This window comes from Aythya fuligula, chromosome 10, assembly GCF_009819795.1.
Source record: "Aythya fuligula isolate bAytFul2 chromosome 10, bAytFul2.pri, whole genome shotgun sequence".
Taxonomy (NCBI): domain Eukaryota; kingdom Metazoa; phylum Chordata; class Aves; order Anseriformes; family Anatidae; genus Aythya; species Aythya fuligula.
This window is the reverse complement of record NC_045568.1, coordinates 15,956,240-15,974,723: the sequence shown is the minus strand read 5'-3', so window position 1 is coordinate 15,974,723 and position 18,484 is coordinate 15,956,240. Positions and strand designations below refer to the sequence as shown.

Here is an 18,484-nt window from a genome sequence, read left to right as displayed (position 1 = left end):
GGCTGTCTCCTCTGCATCAGCAACTGGTGACTGTAAGCCAAGAGAAAATGAGGTGGGAGAGCTGCTTTCTGACTGCACTGTTTAACCGAGAAAGACCTGATAGGACACTGATAGTTGAAAGATCACACTTACGTCAGAGGAGGGTTTGGACACTTGTTAGATACTGGTTGGTGTTAGAGCTGCACAACCAGAGCTGGCCCAGGCTGTGGAGCCTTGGGCTGTGGGCCCAGTTCTCCTTCCCCTTGTGTGGCTTTCAGAAAGATGCTGGGCTGGATGTTAATGTAAAATATGCATCTCAATGCTTTTTCCAGCCTGCTTTGCACTGTCGAAAGCACTAGACCTTTCTGTGGTATCAGTAACAATGAGCTTTTAGTTGCGAAGTAGAGCTCCTTGCTGTATTGCAGTGCCTGCAGCTCTTTTCCCTTATGTTTTAAGGTAGGGTTATAATGTCAGAGGCAGAGCTGAGGCTGAGAAAAGCTTTTATCCCAGCACTACCTGGAACTCCTCATGAAATCAAATACAGCTCCTGCTCGCGGAGGAGTCAGGAGGAAGTTCTGCCATAGATGCATCACTGCCCTCTCCCACCCACCAAAGATATTTTTCAAGTGCCAAAAAAATATCCCCAAACAAGACCAGAATTTAGGATTGCCCCAACTCATGCCCGGGGTTTAGCACCCCTCAGCTGCACCACATTCCTCCGCTCTTGCTTTGTGTTTGGATGCATCTGGATGTGATTTTTCAGGATTTCCTGGGAAGGGGTGGCTGGGGAGCATGGCCTGCGAGTGTCGGGGTGCTTTTGAGCCTCGCCTGTGGAGGGGAAGGGAATAGTTTTAAGAGAAGCAGAGGGCAGAGACATGGCAAGGCCCTGCTGATCAGCACAGCTGGGGGCCCGGAGAGCTGCCACCCTGCCCGGCTCGGCCTCGCAGGGGCTTGGGTTTAATGGATTCAGCATGTGGAGGTGGGGGGGCAGCAGGATGGCTAAGAAATTAGGTAATTTTCAAGCAGCCAGACAAGCAACTGTTACAGTAATTAATTGACTAATTCACCGTACAAACAAGGGCTCTTTAAACCAAGGAAGAGCCGGTCACATGGCGAGGATCTGTTTTCAGTCAGAAAAACACTTCAAACATTAGGCCATTGAGGGGGGACATTTTCGTAACCACGTTTCCAGGAGTGGGGCCAGTCTGCAATTGCTATTAGTCCTGTGGGGCAGCTGGGGGCTGGCTGGAGCAGGTCACCTGGATTTGGTGGCCTTTTGGTGCCCAGTGCCAGTTTTTGCATGTTTGTGGCCAGCTCTGTGGGGCTGCCTCTGTGGGATTTCCAGAGCCAGGCCTGGCACAGGGAAGAGGCGGTGCGGCCTGAGGGCCGCCATGTCACCCCTGAGGGCCGCCGTGTCGCCCTCGCGGCCTGGCCGGGCATGGAGTTGGTGGTGGGAGGGGATGCAAAGTCTGGCTTGGTTAAAGAAGGTGTTGTGGGAATGGTTGTGGAAGCTCTCATTCAGTTATTAAAGAGTTGGAATGAAGATGTGAAACTCAGATGCAGATAAACCCCTTGAGATGGAGACCTCTGCCAAAAAGCTGGTGTTCCCGGTGGGTCAGTGAAGAAAGATGCCCAGCTTATGCACGCCTCCTGGTAGACTTCTCGCTAAAACGATTAATTTCTTCTTGTTGCAGGAGACTGAACAACAACGAGTTGACGACCATTCCCTCCCTGGGACCTGCATCTTCCAGTGTCCGTGCCCTCCACCTGTGAGTTGCTGTGGCCTCATTACTTTTGTCTTTCTGCTGCTGTTTGTGGGGTGGATGTAACTGCTACTCAGAGTTTCGTGTCACACCCGCTTCTGCTAGCTCTTCAGATTTCGCTATCAGGCTTGATACCTTAATTAAGAAACATCTGGAGTTGAGATTTGTGAGATTGTGTGTGATAAACGTGCTGTTCTAATACAGCGTGTACACGCAGGGCACAAGATAATGCTTGCAGGCTGATTAGAAATCTGCAAACTCTAGTGCAGATCATTTCTCTGATACTTAATTTTATGGAGTGATTCAAAGTAGGCAACCATAATGTCCGTCTGTCAGCACAGCCAAGTCTGTGTAAATGTCTCTAGAGTTTTAAAAGTCACTTCGGTGCCAGTCTGGGTTTCTGCATCTGGCTGGAGTGGAGCTGTCCGGGATTTAGCAAATTTTAATTGATTTGAAATATCACCTTTTGGCCTGCATGTCAGCAGAACCCCAATGAAAAATGATTATAGCTGTGATTAATATGAAGGGTCCATTGGATGGTGTCCTGTCACAGATAAATACGGTGGGCAGTGCTTCCATACAGCCTGTGGAAATGTCAGGATGGGCAGCCATGGAAATAGTTACAGAATAAGATGCTCCTAGCAGAAATGCATGTTGAAGTTGCACATTGTCATTGTTGCATTCCTGCTGATGGAGGAAGGCAGAAACTCTTTAATGGTTTTGTTATTTATGTGATTGTACTTGTTTGTCTCACTAACACTTCATCCCTTGCCTAACCATTGAAAACTTATAGTCAGTGGTAACTTTTTTCACTGAATTCCACAGGTTAGTCACGTACTGAGTAAAAATATTTTGTTATTCTTCGTTGTCTGACTTTGGATTTCAACCATTGTCTCATACTTGTACTGTTAAAGGAGTATATAATTTTACCTTTTCTTTATTGATTTTTCTTTTTTTCTTCTGGCGCTGTTCTGGTTATTTCTTTTCTCTTAAAGCCAGAGAGTATTCATGTCTTAATCTTTCAGGGAACTTATTCCAGACCCATTTTTATGGTCTCTTTCAACTTTTTTTCTTTGAGAGAGAGAGTGATTGGTGATTGCAAGGCTAGGTCTGCAGAAACTTTGAAGTTGCTAACTTCAGTAGTGTAGGTGCCTGCAGAAGTGTTAGACACCTGAGAACCCTTGTACATCTGCCACCAAGGATCTCAGGTTGGGGACACTGCCGAAGGGAATAAAGACATAATATCAGACTTCTTAGTACCTTAAGAGTGTGGATTTCTAAAATTATTTTTGCATGTGTCTGCTTGTAATGCACACCAAGAAGGAATTTTGCTGAGGTATGCGTGATACCTCCCAAGATCCTGGGAAGGGGAAGTGCTTATAGCTAATATGGCATCCTGCAAAGAGCCTGAGCAGTTCGAGCAATGTCTTCCATTGTGCATGGCCTTGAAGCATCCAGCTGCAGGCAAGTGTCCTGCCCCTTTGTAGCTGCAGTGGTTGGGCACCTCCTCATAGTGGAAAGTGCCAGTGTGCCCTCATGACTTGAAAGGCTCTGAATTACTCCAAGATAACCTTGATCAGTTGGCTAGAAGTACATTCCTATTACTTAAATCAAGGACAGAATTGACTGAAATGAATTGGCACCATTCCTGCTTTTCCATTAGGCAGTGTTAAAATATGCAAAGCAGAAGAACTCCTTCATTCCCTTAATTCAGTTTAAGGATCTGAGCTTAAAGTTGGCATCCATCTCTCTCTCCTGGCATGAAGAAAGTTTTGCTTTCATTTGAGATATGATCCCTTTGATCTGGTTCTTGGGCATGGTGTGTTCCTACAGAGCTTACAAAGAGCCAAAGTATTCCTGTGCTATCAGCAGCACTGAATCTAGCGAGTGTCTTTCAGTTTAATTGGTACGTAACCACTCCACCTCCTGGGTGGAGGGGTGGCTTGTGTCTCAGCAGTTATCAGACCTGTCGAATGTGTCGCATGCAGTTGGTGTGAAACCAACTTGTTTGATTCCTGCCTCCTGCCGCAGCCTCTCCGTGCTCGTGTGACCGCATGTGAAGCCTGCGTTCGTGATCTGGGGGCTGCTGGCTGCGGCGCCGTGCAGTAACTCCCTCCAAGCAGGGTCCCTTGTTGAGGCACCGTCCCCTGACATGAGGCCATCTGCTTGCCACTTGAGCTGAGCTCACCGAATTGCTGCATAACCCAGTGTGCAATGGCTCAGCTCATGCGCTGGGATTCCAAAACTTCAGAGACCTGACTTATGGATGGAAAGCTCGCATACAATTTGCCATCCAGGATATAGTTTTTAGGCCCTTCAAAACGCCTTTTCTTTCTCACGAAGTCTATAAATGATCTAATTTTCACAAGCCCCTGTTGTTATTTTTGCTATTAATTTAGCCTTTGGCAAAGGACCAAATTGTTAGAGCTTTGCCTTTTTATTCCTGAAATGAAATAAGCGGTTGGAAAGGAGTAACACTGACTGGTGGAAGGCAGCAGATTTACGTCTCCTGAAATTTCAGAGTGGTACAGAAGGAAGGGGAAGGTACAAAGCCAAATGATAAAAGGACGGTACTCTAAACAGACCTGCTCAGTATCACTTTCCAGAAATCTGTATTGCTTTCCTCAGCTGCTACCCATAAATAACTCTGATAGTGGGATTTGTAATGCTGCTGTCATACCTTAGCAAGAAGGATCTCTTGTTTAGCTTATTTCAGAGAATGCCATGCTTTTTTTTACCCCTGCGTTTCCTTTTATTTTTTATCAGAGGTAAGAATCTGAAAGGTGTTTTAAAATACCTGCTTTAATTGATGTTGCTGACTAACTTGCATCGGAATGATTTGCTGAGGAAGTGAGGCTTTCTCCATCTCTGAGAGTCTTTAAATCAATTGGATGGCTTCCTAAAAGATGGCCCTTTGGTTCAACTCCAGGTTAATGGGCTCGGTACGCAAAGCGTTGGGGAAAGTTCTCTGGCCTGGTGTGATGTAAGGAATCGGATTATATGATCATACTGGTTCTTTCTGGCCTTCACATCCATGAAGTAATAATTGGGGAGGTTGCCAAACCAAACCCAGGGTGAAGACTCATAATGAGGACTGTGTACTGAGCAATTGGTTTATGTTTGAGTATATAGTGTTACAGTGTATTCTTACTGCTAAAGAAAAATAAATACGTTTCCTTTTTTTTTTTTCAGTGTTTATAAATGTGTGAAGTGTGTTTACCTCACAAACCTCTGAAGTAGGTTTTGTATATTGCATGTGGTTAAGTATTTCCAAAGGGCTGTGAATGTATTATAAAAGCAGTGGTTGTGTATTTGTCACTCAAAACGGTCCTTGTGAATGAGTTGCTTCTTTTCCAGCTCTTCCTAAGCTGGGGAAGAGACTTTCAGTCCTCTTGATGCTGGGAGAAAGAAATCTGCATGCTGCCAAACTCAAATTTAAGTTTTTTTTCAACGAGCTTGGTCTCTTTGCATTACCTGTTTTAGGGATCCCTGTACCTCCAGATTTGCTTGACCTCGTGTTGTGGACCGTGGGCTGGTTATGCATGTGCAAGCATGTGGGAATCTGTAGGGGAGAGCATTCTCAAGCCTCACTGCAAACCTTTGGATGTTTCGGGCTGCAGATGGATGCAAGGATAACATATGCATCAAACATGCTATGCCTTAACGTACTGCCATGAAGTTTAATTCGGCTTAATTATTCCTTGAAGAGTCAGTTTGCCTCGCATGTTGAAAATACTGCCAAAGTCGTTCATCTCAACGAGAGCAAACATAAGGGACTTGATAAGGCTTTTAATAGAACAGGAGGGAAAAATAATCTATGTACTGGTTACCAAATAAAGACAGACATTAAATGCAAACATCTGTTAGAGCAAACAAAAGCCAGGAAATTCAGCTGGGAGGGGGAGAGACTGTGAATCTGGATTCATTCCGAAATTACATCGGAGTAGCTGAGAGGAGAATCTTGCCTGAAATTCCCACAGCATTTGTAATTTAGCTACAGTTCCTAGACTTGGACGTTTGGGAGTTGATGGCAGGATGTTTTCACTGACATGCACTTGGCTGAGGATTTCCCTTCCAAATGTTCTGCTGCAGCTCAAGTGTGTTAACTCTGTAGGCTCTTGAGAGGACTTTTCTCAAGCTGTGACCTGATTTGGGGGGGGGAGAAGAGGATGGATGAAATCATTTCTTTAAAGCAGATCTGAATCTAATTATTGTCTTCAACTTCCCGGCCAGCTTGAGTGGAGAGCCTCTAACCTTGATCGTGTGGAGGACGAGAGGAGGAGCTGAGCCGTGATCAGGGCTGGAGGGCTTTTGGGGTGGCTTCAGGGGGCGATGGGGGCAGATCCGAGCAAGCGTGGTAAACAGCGAGGAATTGGCTGGCGAGGAATTAAGGAAGTTAACAGATTAAACACTTAAAAATAACTTTCGTTTCTTTCACTGCAAGTCTTTTAAGCCCCCAACCATTTAGGAACAAAAGGGATGGTGACCCACGGCAGTCGCTGCGTGTAAGCAACAGCCAAAGCTGTCTGAGGTGCGCCGGCCCCATGATCTCGCTGTGAATAAACACAGATAACAGGGAACTTGGAGCAAGGATTTTTTTTTGGAGCAAAAGAGTGTGAAATAGGATTAGCTGATTCACAGAAGATGCAGCAACGCTCTGTGCCTATTTACTGGGGAAAGCGAAATCAATAGGACCACTCTGCTGCCAAACTGAGCATAAAAGTCTCTTGAAGAAAATCAATCTTCCTTACAGGCTCATTAATGTAAAGATCAATTCACATTAAACTGTAATTAAACAGAGAGGGCTAATAGGAGAAGGGTAAATGATCTACTGTGCCACAGGCAAAATAGATCACATAAAACTGAGAACTAAATACGTGGAGAGTTGGGATCTGGGAGCGGCAGGGAACGTGCGAGGTGTGTTGGAAGGGACTGGGGGGTGTTGGGGGGCGCCGCGTTGTGTTCCTTCTGGATGCCTGGGGTGATACTGGCCAAAGAGCAGTAATTCCTGGATCAGGAGCAGTGTTTCTGCTTGTACCGCACAGTTTGTAAGAGCTTTTTGTCTGAAGTGTTGGGATTTCACTGTACTTCTTGGTTGAATTAGTTAAACTTCTAACATGAGCCTTTTTTTTTGCTTGACTTTAGCTTTAATTTTCATTGCATCTCGTTCGCACTTCGTACCGGATGAGTTGACGAGCCGTGGGGATCCCTAACGTGGCAAAATTGGGACCATACACTTAGCTGATCTTCCTCCTGGAGCTGTTGACTTTTGTTTTCTTAGAGAATGCCTGGGGAAGCAACTGTTAGGTTCATGCTGTTATGCTGCTTCTCTGGTGTTGTCTGGGGTTTGCAGAGCCTTTCTGAAGACCCCTGTGGTCCATTAGACTCCCTGAGCTGCTGTTTTGCTTTCATCCAAGACAAGAGTGTCCTGCTCCATTAGCTGAAATGGTGCTCGGTCACTGCACTCCCCCCATCAGAGCCAAGTGTGATTTTGGTTTTCAAGTTAGATAGTGAAGACTTGGCTGAGTACCAGGAGATCTGCTGCTTCGATTCCTGACTGCTCAAGGTAGCCCTTATAGAAAAGGGCTTGAAACTGCAGCATCAATTCTGTTTATAGAGTACAGCTCAGGTCTGAGCTGGTCCATACACGAGATGTGAGGTCTCTCGCATGTAAGCGTCAGTGTAGGTGGTGTTGAAAATTGGAAGGTTTGGGCTGAAGTGAGGAATTGAGGCCGGAGCAAACGCAGCCGTATAGATGCAGCCTGAGCCCGGTTGTGGCCTGGGATCCTGCTGTGCTAATTGCTGTACAAACACAACAACTGCCGTGACCCCCAGGAGACTTAGTCTGCAAGTCATCTTTGCTGGAGTAAGAAAAGGATGATCTAAGAATTCGAAATAAGGAGAATACTCTGTTAATTCCATCTGGGTCGCAGCAAGTGGTTTTGTACTCATAAGCACAAACTGCAGATGAGTCAGACGCAGCCGTGTGCGGGGTCCAGTTGATGTCAGCAGGCTCTGCCTGTGTGCAGGACAGGGCTCGGGCAGCCCAGAAAACCGTGCTGCCTGCCCTGATGCACAGTGTCTCGCACACAGAAAGCTTTCCCTGGTAAGTAAGGCAAGGTGGTGTATGCAGATCGAGATCCAGCAGTGGGAGCAGACATAGCTCACGCTCCTGGAGCCCCCCAGCCTCTGCTTGCTTCAGTTTTCAGTCAGTGTAATGTCTGCAGGGACCAGTTCTCCAGTGTTTATTCAGGCAGCTCTCAGAGGCTGGAGGGAGACTTCATCCCGAGGTTTTGGGCTGTGCTGCCCAGCTGCTGTTTTCAAGTATGACCATATCGATGTGGAGAGGTGAACAGAAAGAATGCGACAGGCAGGATGTTCAGGGTGCAAGCAACACGCAGGCATAAGATACTCGTAAACCTACCTCGCGTGTTTGCTTTGCTCAGAGTTCATGGCAAGGCTCTGGTGTGTAAAGTCCGCTGGATTTTGAGGCCAAAGACTGCAAGAGCCTTTCCCAGTGGAGGAAATTCTCATTAATCACGTGCTCCCATGCACCAGGAGAGACACTGTTTTGACTTCTTGTTTGGGCTGTTGGAACTGTTCTAATCATTTGCATCTCCTCTGCAAGCTTTCACATACAATGTGAGCACATGGAAACAGCGAAGGATCTGAGGCTATTCCAGGGAAATGAGTAATCACTTCTGCTAGAAAAGCAGCAGAAATGAAACACGCGGTCCTCAGACTCGATAAAAGATCATCAGAACGCAGTCTGTGCAGATACAGAGCAGTGGGAACATTAGCCAGAGGAAAAAGATAGTGAAAGTTGGTGGCAGCTCTTGGAATAGCAGTTACCCCTTGAGGCTACTTTATTTTGTCTTCGCTAGTGAGCTTAACTCTCATGTGCAGCCGTGGCAGCTTCTCCTGCAGATGGAGAATTGTCTGTGTGCTGCTTAGCTGGCTGTGCTGGGTGAGGATTTGTTCTGCAGGAAGGGGATGGATGACCCAAATGGTCCTTTGGGACAGAGCACAAGGTGTTAGGAGTTGGAATATGGGAATGGGATCTTATGTGCATGTTCCACATATTCATTATATCCTAAAAAATAGCCAAAAGATGGGGCATTGCCCCAGGGCAGATGTAACTGGTGAACATAAAGCATCCTCTGGTGCATGGTCCCAGGGCAGGTGTATCACCCACAGCGCACAGGATGGCTCCCAACTCTGCAGCTCAAGCCTAGATTAGTTGTTGGGGTCATTTGTGACCATGATCTTTTGTTAAGGTCATTATGAAAAACAGCCTCATGTTTGAACCTTAGAATAGCCCAAAGTTACTACTATTAATATCTGTGGTAGATCGACGGTCTCATGGCACATGGCAAATAAAGCACATGTCTGCAGAGGCAGTTCCTTTGTTAGGCTTCTCAGGCTGAGCAGATTTCAAACGTAAATAACTTGCTGAGTTAAAAGTTTTTTTTAGCATATTGGACTTTCCTGCCTAAAAATGCTAGTAACTGCAATGTAGTTTGCTCAGGGGCGAGTAAAAGCGAAGTTGCAACTGCAATAAAAGCAAATTAAAGTATTTATGAATGTATAATCCTCTCTTCATTTCTCTTCTCTCCAAAAGCTTGAAACTTTGATACAGTTTGGTGACAAAATTGCAGAAAATGAAGAGATATCAGCGTGTCACTGTTTCCAGACTTTCCACTTTGCCCAGTTAGTCCTCGTTATCAGTCCGTAAGTGTCAGGTGCTTTGTACTGGTTCTTAGCTCGGTGCTGCTTCCTCAGAGCACAGTCTGCCCCGCTCGCCTTTGCCTTCGCAGCAGCAGCCACAAACATATGCACGGAGAGCAGTAGGAGCAGGAACAGGGGCAGAACGGGCTTTTTAAAGTACGGTGCCGTAAGTGCTTTCAAAATCCATTTTGTTTACCTTCAAGCGTCCTGGAAGGCTTGAGAACAGGCAGCGTCTTTTAGGTCCTCTGCGTATAACAAGGCGAAAACTGTTTCAGCAGAGGTGTTAAAAAGTGAACGTGGTTCAAAGCCCGGGGACTAAAACATCAGTTTTGCCATTTACCTTCTGCTCTGCGCGGTGCTTGGCACTTCCATCATTGCTTCCACTGGCAGCGCGAGGAGCGGTGCGTAATTCAGAGTAAAGAACCACCAGTGTAAACAGTGTTCACTAAAAGTAGTGGGATCCTGCCATGTCGGGGTTGGAAAAGATTAGCAAAGAATCTCTAGAAGGCGCATTTTTAACTGAATAAAAGCTGGCTATACGCTGGATTTTCTGATATTTTAAACCCATGTTAAATTCCCCAGGTAATTGCAGAGATGAACAATAGGGATCACGTTAAGAGTTCTGATCTTACTGTTGTAAAAACCGCCTTGCTGGTGGTAGGCGGGGTGGAAAATCTGAATGCTGCTTATTAAGGTAGACAGGAAAATGATCAGTCATGCCTTTGGATGAAACAATCACTTAAGAGGCCCTCCTCCCTTCCAAGTGTGTGCATAACTCTTGCTTGTTAACAGGAATTCCACGTGAATATTGATTGGGAGTAAGTGGTTGGGTGAGTACATGTTCTGCCTGTCAAACCATTTAATGTTCAATTGCACATCGGGGAAAATGGCAAAGGCAGCTGGAAAATGAAAGAGGAGAGCAGGAGCACGCAAGGGAAGAGAAGTGTTTTAGTGGTCAAGGATCTGAAGAGAAAAAGTTGGGGAGAAGGGAAGAAGAGTAAATGACAAAAGAAAGAGTCTGAACGGCTCATTGTTTTTAGGCTTAAAATACCCTCCCCAATCCAGTGCATACTGCAGGTCACACTGCATGGAAGCAATTGCTGCTTGAGGGTGAAGTGGGGTGTGATTAGTATAAACAACCAGGGAAAGGGGCCGGACTTGCTGTAGTTTTTCAGTGCCCTGGAGAAAGAGCTCCTTTCCTTATTGAGGCTTTTTGCCCCCCCCCCCCCCGATTATGTTCCTGGGACAGACTTCTTTCTTTTCAATGTAAGAGGAACTGAAGAAGTAACTGGTCCTATTAAAGTGACTCGAAGAACTTACTGGCTAAGTGGTGGTGAATGCTTTTGATTTTGACCATTGGTTTTCCAAGATCTGCTCTAGGGAAGCTTGGACAGCTATTATTTTACACCAGCCTGGGTTAGCACAGTATCAGTTCTGCTTCAGAGCTCAATTTTTCTTCCCTGGATCTTCCGAGACCTTGTTCAGCAGTTTCCCGAAGCCATCCTTCCCACTTGCCATGCTGTATTAACAACAAGTTGTCTAATTTTTTTTTAAGAAGAGCCGTTTTCTTTCCTAGCTTGGCTGTTGCTTTTCCACACAGGAGCTATTCCTTCTTGCAGGCTGAACAGTCTCAGTGAGTGGAGCTCCCAGCGAAGCCTGCCCAGAGGCTATCCCTGCTCTGGCGACCTTGCTGACAAGACAGATAAGCCCTTTCAACAGAGCACAAGTGTGTGTCATGTTGGAGCAGCCTAACCAGCCAGCCTATCTACATCTATAAAGTGTTAACAGGAGTTTGCTTGGCCAGTTAAAAGCGCGTGTTCCTCCAACCGCTGCCTTCTGTAAGGGTTTGCTGCAAGTGCCGTTAGACTCTGAGAGGTTCGTGGTCTTGCAGAGCAGACAGATCAAAAATACTGTCCTTGATTTACCTGCCTCAGCGTCAGGGTCACAAAAATCTTGTGTGGTTAAATTCACCTGCTTGTTGTGCTCCTGTCAGAAATGGGCAGAGCCTGTGTCACGTCCTGGTGGCATTCAGGCACCAACAGTGCATGCTATCGAGCCGTCTGCATGCAATTACAGTTTGGATTTATGTCCCAGCATCACGGGCAGAGTCATTACATTTGGTTTGCACTTAAATTGCTTTTCCACTTGTGTATTTTCCCCTCCTCGCTCCTGTGGAGAGACAAAAGCAAAACAAAGCCACCCACAAAACATATGCACTCGCTAGGCTGTGGTGGATCTTCCTTGCTTTGATCATTTATTACACAAAGAGGAACTAAAATCAGCATCAGGATTTAAGGATAAAAGTGCCTACACGCCGTGTGATCCTGGGCCCTATTGGCTTTCAAATGAAAACGCTACCCGTGTTGATTAGATGGAGGCTTGCAAAAACTTGCTTGCAGTGACAACAAAAAGGAGATGCTGTCTGTGCCGGGGATGGGGCAGGGTGGCTGTCCGAGCCCCTGCTCCGAGTTCAATTCACATCTGGCTCATTCTGATTCTCGCTGTCTCTTCCTCCTTGCCACAGGTAGGACTCCTCTTTGAGGCCAGTGATGTGATATATGAGGTGTATAGCATGAAAACACCGACCTGTCATCTGCCAGCAGCTGAACGAGCCCTTTCAAATACTGATTGAGCCCCTTCAGACAGCCTGTGCAGTGCCCCACAGCCTCATTCACATAGGTGGTGCAGAGCCATGTGGTTTTCTGCATTCTTGTATGAAATCTACCTGGTAGGATTCTTCCTTCCATTCCTGTAGGACATTTCGGATCCTTCTCAGCAGGGTTCAGCACTCAGCAGAGCCTCTGCTCTCCTTCCTTAGTGCTTGGTCCAGACAGAGGCTGGGGACTATGAGGAGATGGAGGGTGCTGAGAGCAGCGGATGGGTCTGAGAGCTGGAGAAGAAGGGGGTTAAACGCTGGCCCAGCTGTGCTTGCTCACAAGCTGGTTGTTTCAAAACCACCATCGATTATGCCCAGTGGCTCAGAGGTGCTTGCCCTCCTCGTGCCAGGGCTCTGGCCAAGAGGTTTCGAGGTGGAGCTGCACGCGGGGAGGCAAGGTTGTGCTCTGTGGTGTTGAGCTCAGAAAAGATAAGGCAAGCTCCTCACGGTGAGGTTGTGACAAACAATGAGAGATGCTTGATGCAGCGTTTTTGTGGGTCTGTTCCCTTTGTGAACACATCATTTAAAAAGCCCGTTTGGAGTGCTATCTTCGTGAAGCATCATGCAGAAAGACTGGTGCATGTGGAACCACCCTGTTGCTGGTGGGGGGACGGCTGTGCCCGTAACAGGGGCGGGCTGGTCTTCAGGAATCTTCATTTGCTTTGATGTCACAGCAGGTTGTGTAATGTGCTGAGTCGATAAGGCAGCCTCTGGTTTTAAAGATGACTAACCTCCAATCCTGCCTGCCCCACACATTTTACTCTGCTAATAGATCAAACGCTGAAGGTTTAGGACATTGCAAAAAAATACCCCAAATCATATTGTGGCAAGTCAAAGAAGTCTCGTGAGAGTAAAAGAAGTCTAGTGAGAGAGGGAGAAAGCTTGTATAAAATTATATCACTCACCTCAGTGGATCTCATGCACAGCATAAGGTTATCTGACAAACAGAAAGTTTAAATAAATGTTCTCAATGAAGAAATATCCAGAGAGGATATGTATGGTTTTGAGCCCCACGTCTGTCCCAGCCTTTGTGCTCCTCCATCCTAAAGCAGCAACACAGGCCAGGAACGTAACCAGGTGAAGGAACACCCTGTAAGTACATCAGCAGATGGAGAAATGCCTTCAGACTTCCTGCCATTGTTTGGTACGGCTGGAATAGCTCTGTCAGCCTGTTCTGCACAATTACATATGATGGTTTTAAGTGAAAACAGCCTGAAACGGTCACAGATTGTGTTTGCTGCGCCTTAGAAAGGCCTTGTTCTGCAGGAGAAGTAGCGAGAGGGAAGATCCTGACGCAGTCTCAGACAGACCATGTAAGTCTTTAAGGGAAGGTTGGGATGCCTGTAAACCCCGTGCAGTTTTCTTTTCCCCCTCTCTTTTTGTGTCTGACCCCAAAACGTGGTGGCTGCTTGGCCTGCGGCTGCTCTGCTCTCGCTGCGCATGCGGCCGGCACCTGAACAAACAGAGCTGGAGCTGCGGCGGCCCTGGGGCTCCGCCAGGACTCCTTGGGGAAGGAGTGATTCAGAGCATCTGAGAGAAGTGGGGGCTGCTTCCATGCGTCCTTGCTTCCTGCCCAGAGAATAACGCGCGCGGCGTTACTTCGGAGAGAAAAAAAAGCGGGGCTGTTCGCTTAAGCAAGCTCAGCACATGTTGGGATGGCTAAAAATGTACCTTCTTGTCGGGGTACCAGACCTTGAGTCTGATGCATGATGCTGGTGAGGCTGAGGTGGCAGTGCAAAGTGGCAGCAGCTTTCTCAGGGCATCTGGGAAGCTCGAGGGCTTAGGGCTGAGCTTTGGGCAGCTCAGGCTTTCAGGGAAACGTCTCATGCACAGAAGTAGAGGACAGCATGCTGCGGGTTTCCAGCTTGTCACCTGCACATTCGCCCCGTTCTCCGTTGCCTTTCCCTTGCAAGGTAGAACTTTTACAAGTCCTGATAAAACAGAGGAATTTTTTTTTGATTAAAAGTCTCTGGCACAGCATTTTTAGGAGTAAAATGTTAAGATCATGCAAGTTTTATGCTGATAAACTATACAAATTGAATCACAACAATGTTCTCTATCCGTATTTCCATAAGAGGAATCACTTGGGACTGATTTTAAATTACAGAGCGTAATGATGTGACAAGAACAGAAATGTCTCTCTCTCTGCCACTGTAAGCACTACCACATTTTCCAGATTACGGGCTGCTCTTCATCCTTTCAGGGCAATTGCTCAGGCAGCTTCCACCGGGAAGCTGTTTCTGTGTAGTGAACAGCGGGGTGAAATCAGATGGCAGGTCTAAGGTGGGAGTTTAGGAACCCGTATCTTAAATCTTCTTTAGCGTTTCTAGGAAGATTGATATTAAATCTCTGTCTTCTCTGAATTGAGAAGGTGGAGGAGGAGGAGGGCAGGTAATTCCAGGCATCACTTAGTCACGGTGTGTGTGAGCCGGTTTGTGTTACCGCGTCTTTGATCTCGCTTCTGGCCGTGCCCTCTCTGCGTGGCCTGTCTGTGACACCGAGCCTCGCATGTCCTTCGGTAGCAAACCCCATAACTCTTTCTGGCTCCAGCACTGTGTTTTTTTTTTCTTTCACTGCTTTCCCAGTATGGAAATATTAACTGAACTCTGGACTTCTCCATCTCTGGCTGTAGCCTTGTGATCTCGCTTATATGCTCCGTTTGAGAGTGTGCTCACGTTATTAATAGAGCCTTACCGAGGTGTGGAGCCTCTTTTGAAGCTTGATTTTATTTTTGATGCCTATAACAGGTGTGGGTTTAATAGGTTTGCTGTATTAAGGCTTTCTTTTTTTTTCGGCGAGCCCAGCCAGCCCTGTAAGCTGACACGACATGAAGGCCAGGCATGTGACTGCGCCCTGCCTCTAGCCTCACTTCACACCACGCAGTTGTGCTGCAGGCTCCCAGCAGCCAAGGCAGACTTAATTCAAGCTTTGTCTAAACCAGGAGGGTTTTGTGCCGATTGTATTTAAATCAGGCTGAGCAAAGCCCCTCGTGCATTCCCATCTGAGGGGCTGCTTGCTTTGATTTTCCGCTGTCAGCTTTCTAATGGGCAGCTGCTGAGGGGAAGTAAATGTGGCTCGAACAACAAAGGGAGTGTGTTTGCACTGCTCTCTGCATCGATTTCACAGAAGAGGTTTGAAGCCATGGTCTAAATTAAACTGATTAGTGTACTCCGAAGGACAGGCTTGCTGCGAAGAGGAAGGTGAATTCTTCTCCTATTAGGTCTACTGGAAAATGTTTCACAGCCTGTTTATCAAACAAATATTCACAAAGACGCTTCGAACTAGGAAACCCACCGGGATTAAAGTGTAACTTTACCTCTAAAATACAAGCTGAGATTCCTGGAAATGCTGCAAGCTTTTGACTTTGCGCCACCTGTTGTTTTCCTGCCACCCCCTTCGGCTCCCTCCCGACTTAGAGCAAACCCAAACACGCTTTGCTTCGCTGGAACATTTTGCTTGTTTTTCCTGTCTCTGAGCAGCCTGGAGAAGCGCAGAGCACGCGTTTGCTTCCCGACGTTGTCCGCATCGGCTCGGTTCAGCAAAAGGCTGGCTGAGGCTAACCCAAATCCCCTGTAGCCCCTAGGGGTCTGCTGGGGAGCAGGGCAAAGCACAGGGGCTGAGGGGCTGCGGCACCTCGGGGTGTGGATGAGGGTCAAGAGGTGGTGGCTGAAGGCTCGGTTCTGCTGACCCAAGGAGCTGCCACATGCGTGCAGCTCGTGGTGTTAAACCCACCCCGCGCTGGCTTCGAGTCACCTTGGTGTACGGCACTAGGTTGTTACGGCCCATCTGCTTTAGCAAATGGGTGTCTCCAGGAATGAGGTTACCGAGCTGGGAAAAGAAACCCTTTCAGCTACATCCTCCCTCGTTCACGAGCAAACCCTCGTGGACTCGGGCTCCTCAGTCCCTGGGATTTCTTTTTCACCGGAGCAGCTTTCACTCCAAGCCCTTGGTCCTCGGCGAGGCAGTCGTGCAGCAGCTGAGGCCGGCAGTGCATTCCCACGCAGATGGATAACCCAGAGGTAGAGAGGGGTTAAGAAACTTGCCCAAGGCGGATGAGTCAGTGCCAGAGCTGGGAATAGAAAGTAAAGAGACTTGGCTCACGCTCCTGGCTCTAATTGCTCAATCTCGCGTTGAGGCCTTGTCATCTTATACTCTTGAGGTAACGCTGGCCCAGGCGAGGCGGGGAAATCTGTTTCCAGGCTGTGATACCTAAGGAGAGGGGAGAGGAAAAGACACCTGGAGGCAAATTGGTTGTGGAAGGACCAGTAATTTGTGCTTTAAAGCCCGGTCCAGCAATTGGTACTAAAACCTGATCTGTCACCTTTGAAGCCGAGGAATTGTAAACCAAGGAGCGAGCCGGTAAAAATCCCGGCCTTGTGCAGTCAAAGGAGAGAGGTAAAGTTATAACTTCATCACTCGTCTTCCGTCTGTAAAACACCTTTGTGATAAGAGTTGGGAACAAAGGGAAACAAGCTGCAAGGATCCGAGTACTAACAGGAAGGGTTAAATCACATTTCAGCTCTTACTGTAAGAATGAAAAATGAAATGTAATCAAGCTAGCAGAAGGTTTGGACTACGTTGCGCTCATATCACATGCTGTGTATAGGAAAAGTCAGCAGGGCTGCTTTTGTTTGAAGTGCAGTGCTTTGAGAGGGTGCAGTACTTTGCAGCAAACTGTCTGACATTCCCCAGCTGGGACTGGCCCGGGATGGTGTTTGGAGCCGAGAGCTACATTTGGAGTCAGCCCATGTTTGAAGGAGACAGGGAGAGGGAGAGAAAGCAGCCTGTTGTTTTCCTGTGTGAAATAACGCATCCATCTCATCTGCCAGCTGCAGCGCAAGCAAAGCGAGAGGCAAATGGACAGGAGTCACCTGGAAACCGCGAGCGTGGCTCAGACAATATAGCTCTTTCCTGCCCCTTCCTTCCCTTCTTTAACTCAGTCCTCTGGGAAGGGCTGGGAGATCTGGCAGGCAGGCAGGCTGGATATAAGTTGAGCAACTAAAGCACAGAAATATTAATACTCCAAAAAAATAACATTGGCTTCTGAGGAACAACTCGTGTCCAAACTCACTCCGTGCTCTTACAGCCTCAGCTGCCCCGCGCAGGATTTGTCAGGTAGTTTATGGATTCTTCGTGTTCATTTGTACAAGCCTTCATTTCCTGTGCATTTACAGCCAGGTTCAGCTCAGCCATCGCAGCCCAGATGAGATCAGAGTTGAACTCGCAGCCCCTTCTTCAGCAGAGCTCCGAAAGCGTGTTGGGCTTTGCTTTCGCTGATGTCTGCGGCGAGGTACTTCCCTGACTCAGGTCGCACACGCTCATTTAACAGCCTCTGTTATTTTGAGAAGGAAAAAAAGCTGGAAATTTTTGAACTGGCGAGTTTTACCTATCGAGGCCTTGCAAAAGAAAAACCAGTCCTTACGGAAATTAAATTCTTCTCACCCGTGCGCTCAGTTAATGGAGGACACAAAAACCTGGGCACAGCGAGTTTCCCTGTTTCAGTCACCCTGTTAACAAACCCACTGGAGCTCTGTTCCTCTGCGTGGCGTGGACATGAAAATTCAGCCTTAATTTCTAGCTGTGAATGAATACTGGTCATATCACTGCTTTTTGTACTGTTCGTGCCTGCAGAGCCTGTGTGCCCATAACCCACGGAGTAAGCGCTTTGGGGACTTAAGCTATGACTTCCCTTTGATTTTCCTGAGGCCTTTTTGCACCATATTAGCAGAGCATTTCTGTAGTGGTGTAAAATTTGTCCTTAACGACTTGTGAGCCTGCACTGAATTAACTAAGTAGCATTTAAAGTCCTAGCAGCATTTCTGGGGCTATTTCCCTGGTGTGAGCGAGCATCAGGCGCTGCTCGGAGGGTGAGTCTCCAGAGAGCAAATTGTCAGGGGGATGTGGTTCATGGCCTCTTTCTGTTTCCAGCACCAGCACAATTGGTAGCGAAACAGTCTGGTTTTAGTAGTGGGGAAGGAGAGATCAATGTGGGGAGCAGGACCCTTGCTACGTGCTATAGGAATTTTTGGGAGCTTGTCTGAACACCTGGGTGAGGCCGGAGGAGACCGGCTCCCAGACACCCGGCAGCTCCAGTGCCTTGAAGGCTGCGGTGGGCTCAGGGAGCAGGTTTTTGTTTCGGAGAGCTGATGCTGTGTCGGGAGAGCCAGGGTGTCCCAATTTGCATTCGAGAGCGCTTTCAGTGGCGGCTGTCTCTTCTTCTGGTTACGCAGCGGGTAGGCAGCCGGATTAAGCCCCGGTACTTGTCTGAACCCTCTCTGCTATCTCTTATTATTCAGCAAGTTCTCAAGTGTCTGCTGAGCGTCTCTATTTGGAGTGCCTCACTCGCAGCCTTGCCAGG

General features: G+C 47.5%; 1 protein-coding gene across 1 annotated transcript in view; it reads left to right on the top strand.

Moving 5' to 3' along the window:
- The window catches only part of LRIG1 (leucine rich repeats and immunoglobulin like domains 1), an 85,322-nt gene that overhangs the window by 34,511 nt on the left and 32,327 nt on the right, over positions 1-18,484 (top strand). The window contains exon 4 of the mRNA XM_032194273.1: positions 1,674-1,748. Within this exon, the coding sequence (XP_032050164.1) occupies positions 1,674-1,748 (75 nt within the window). The remainder of the gene's footprint in view (positions 1-1,673; positions 1,749-18,484) is intronic.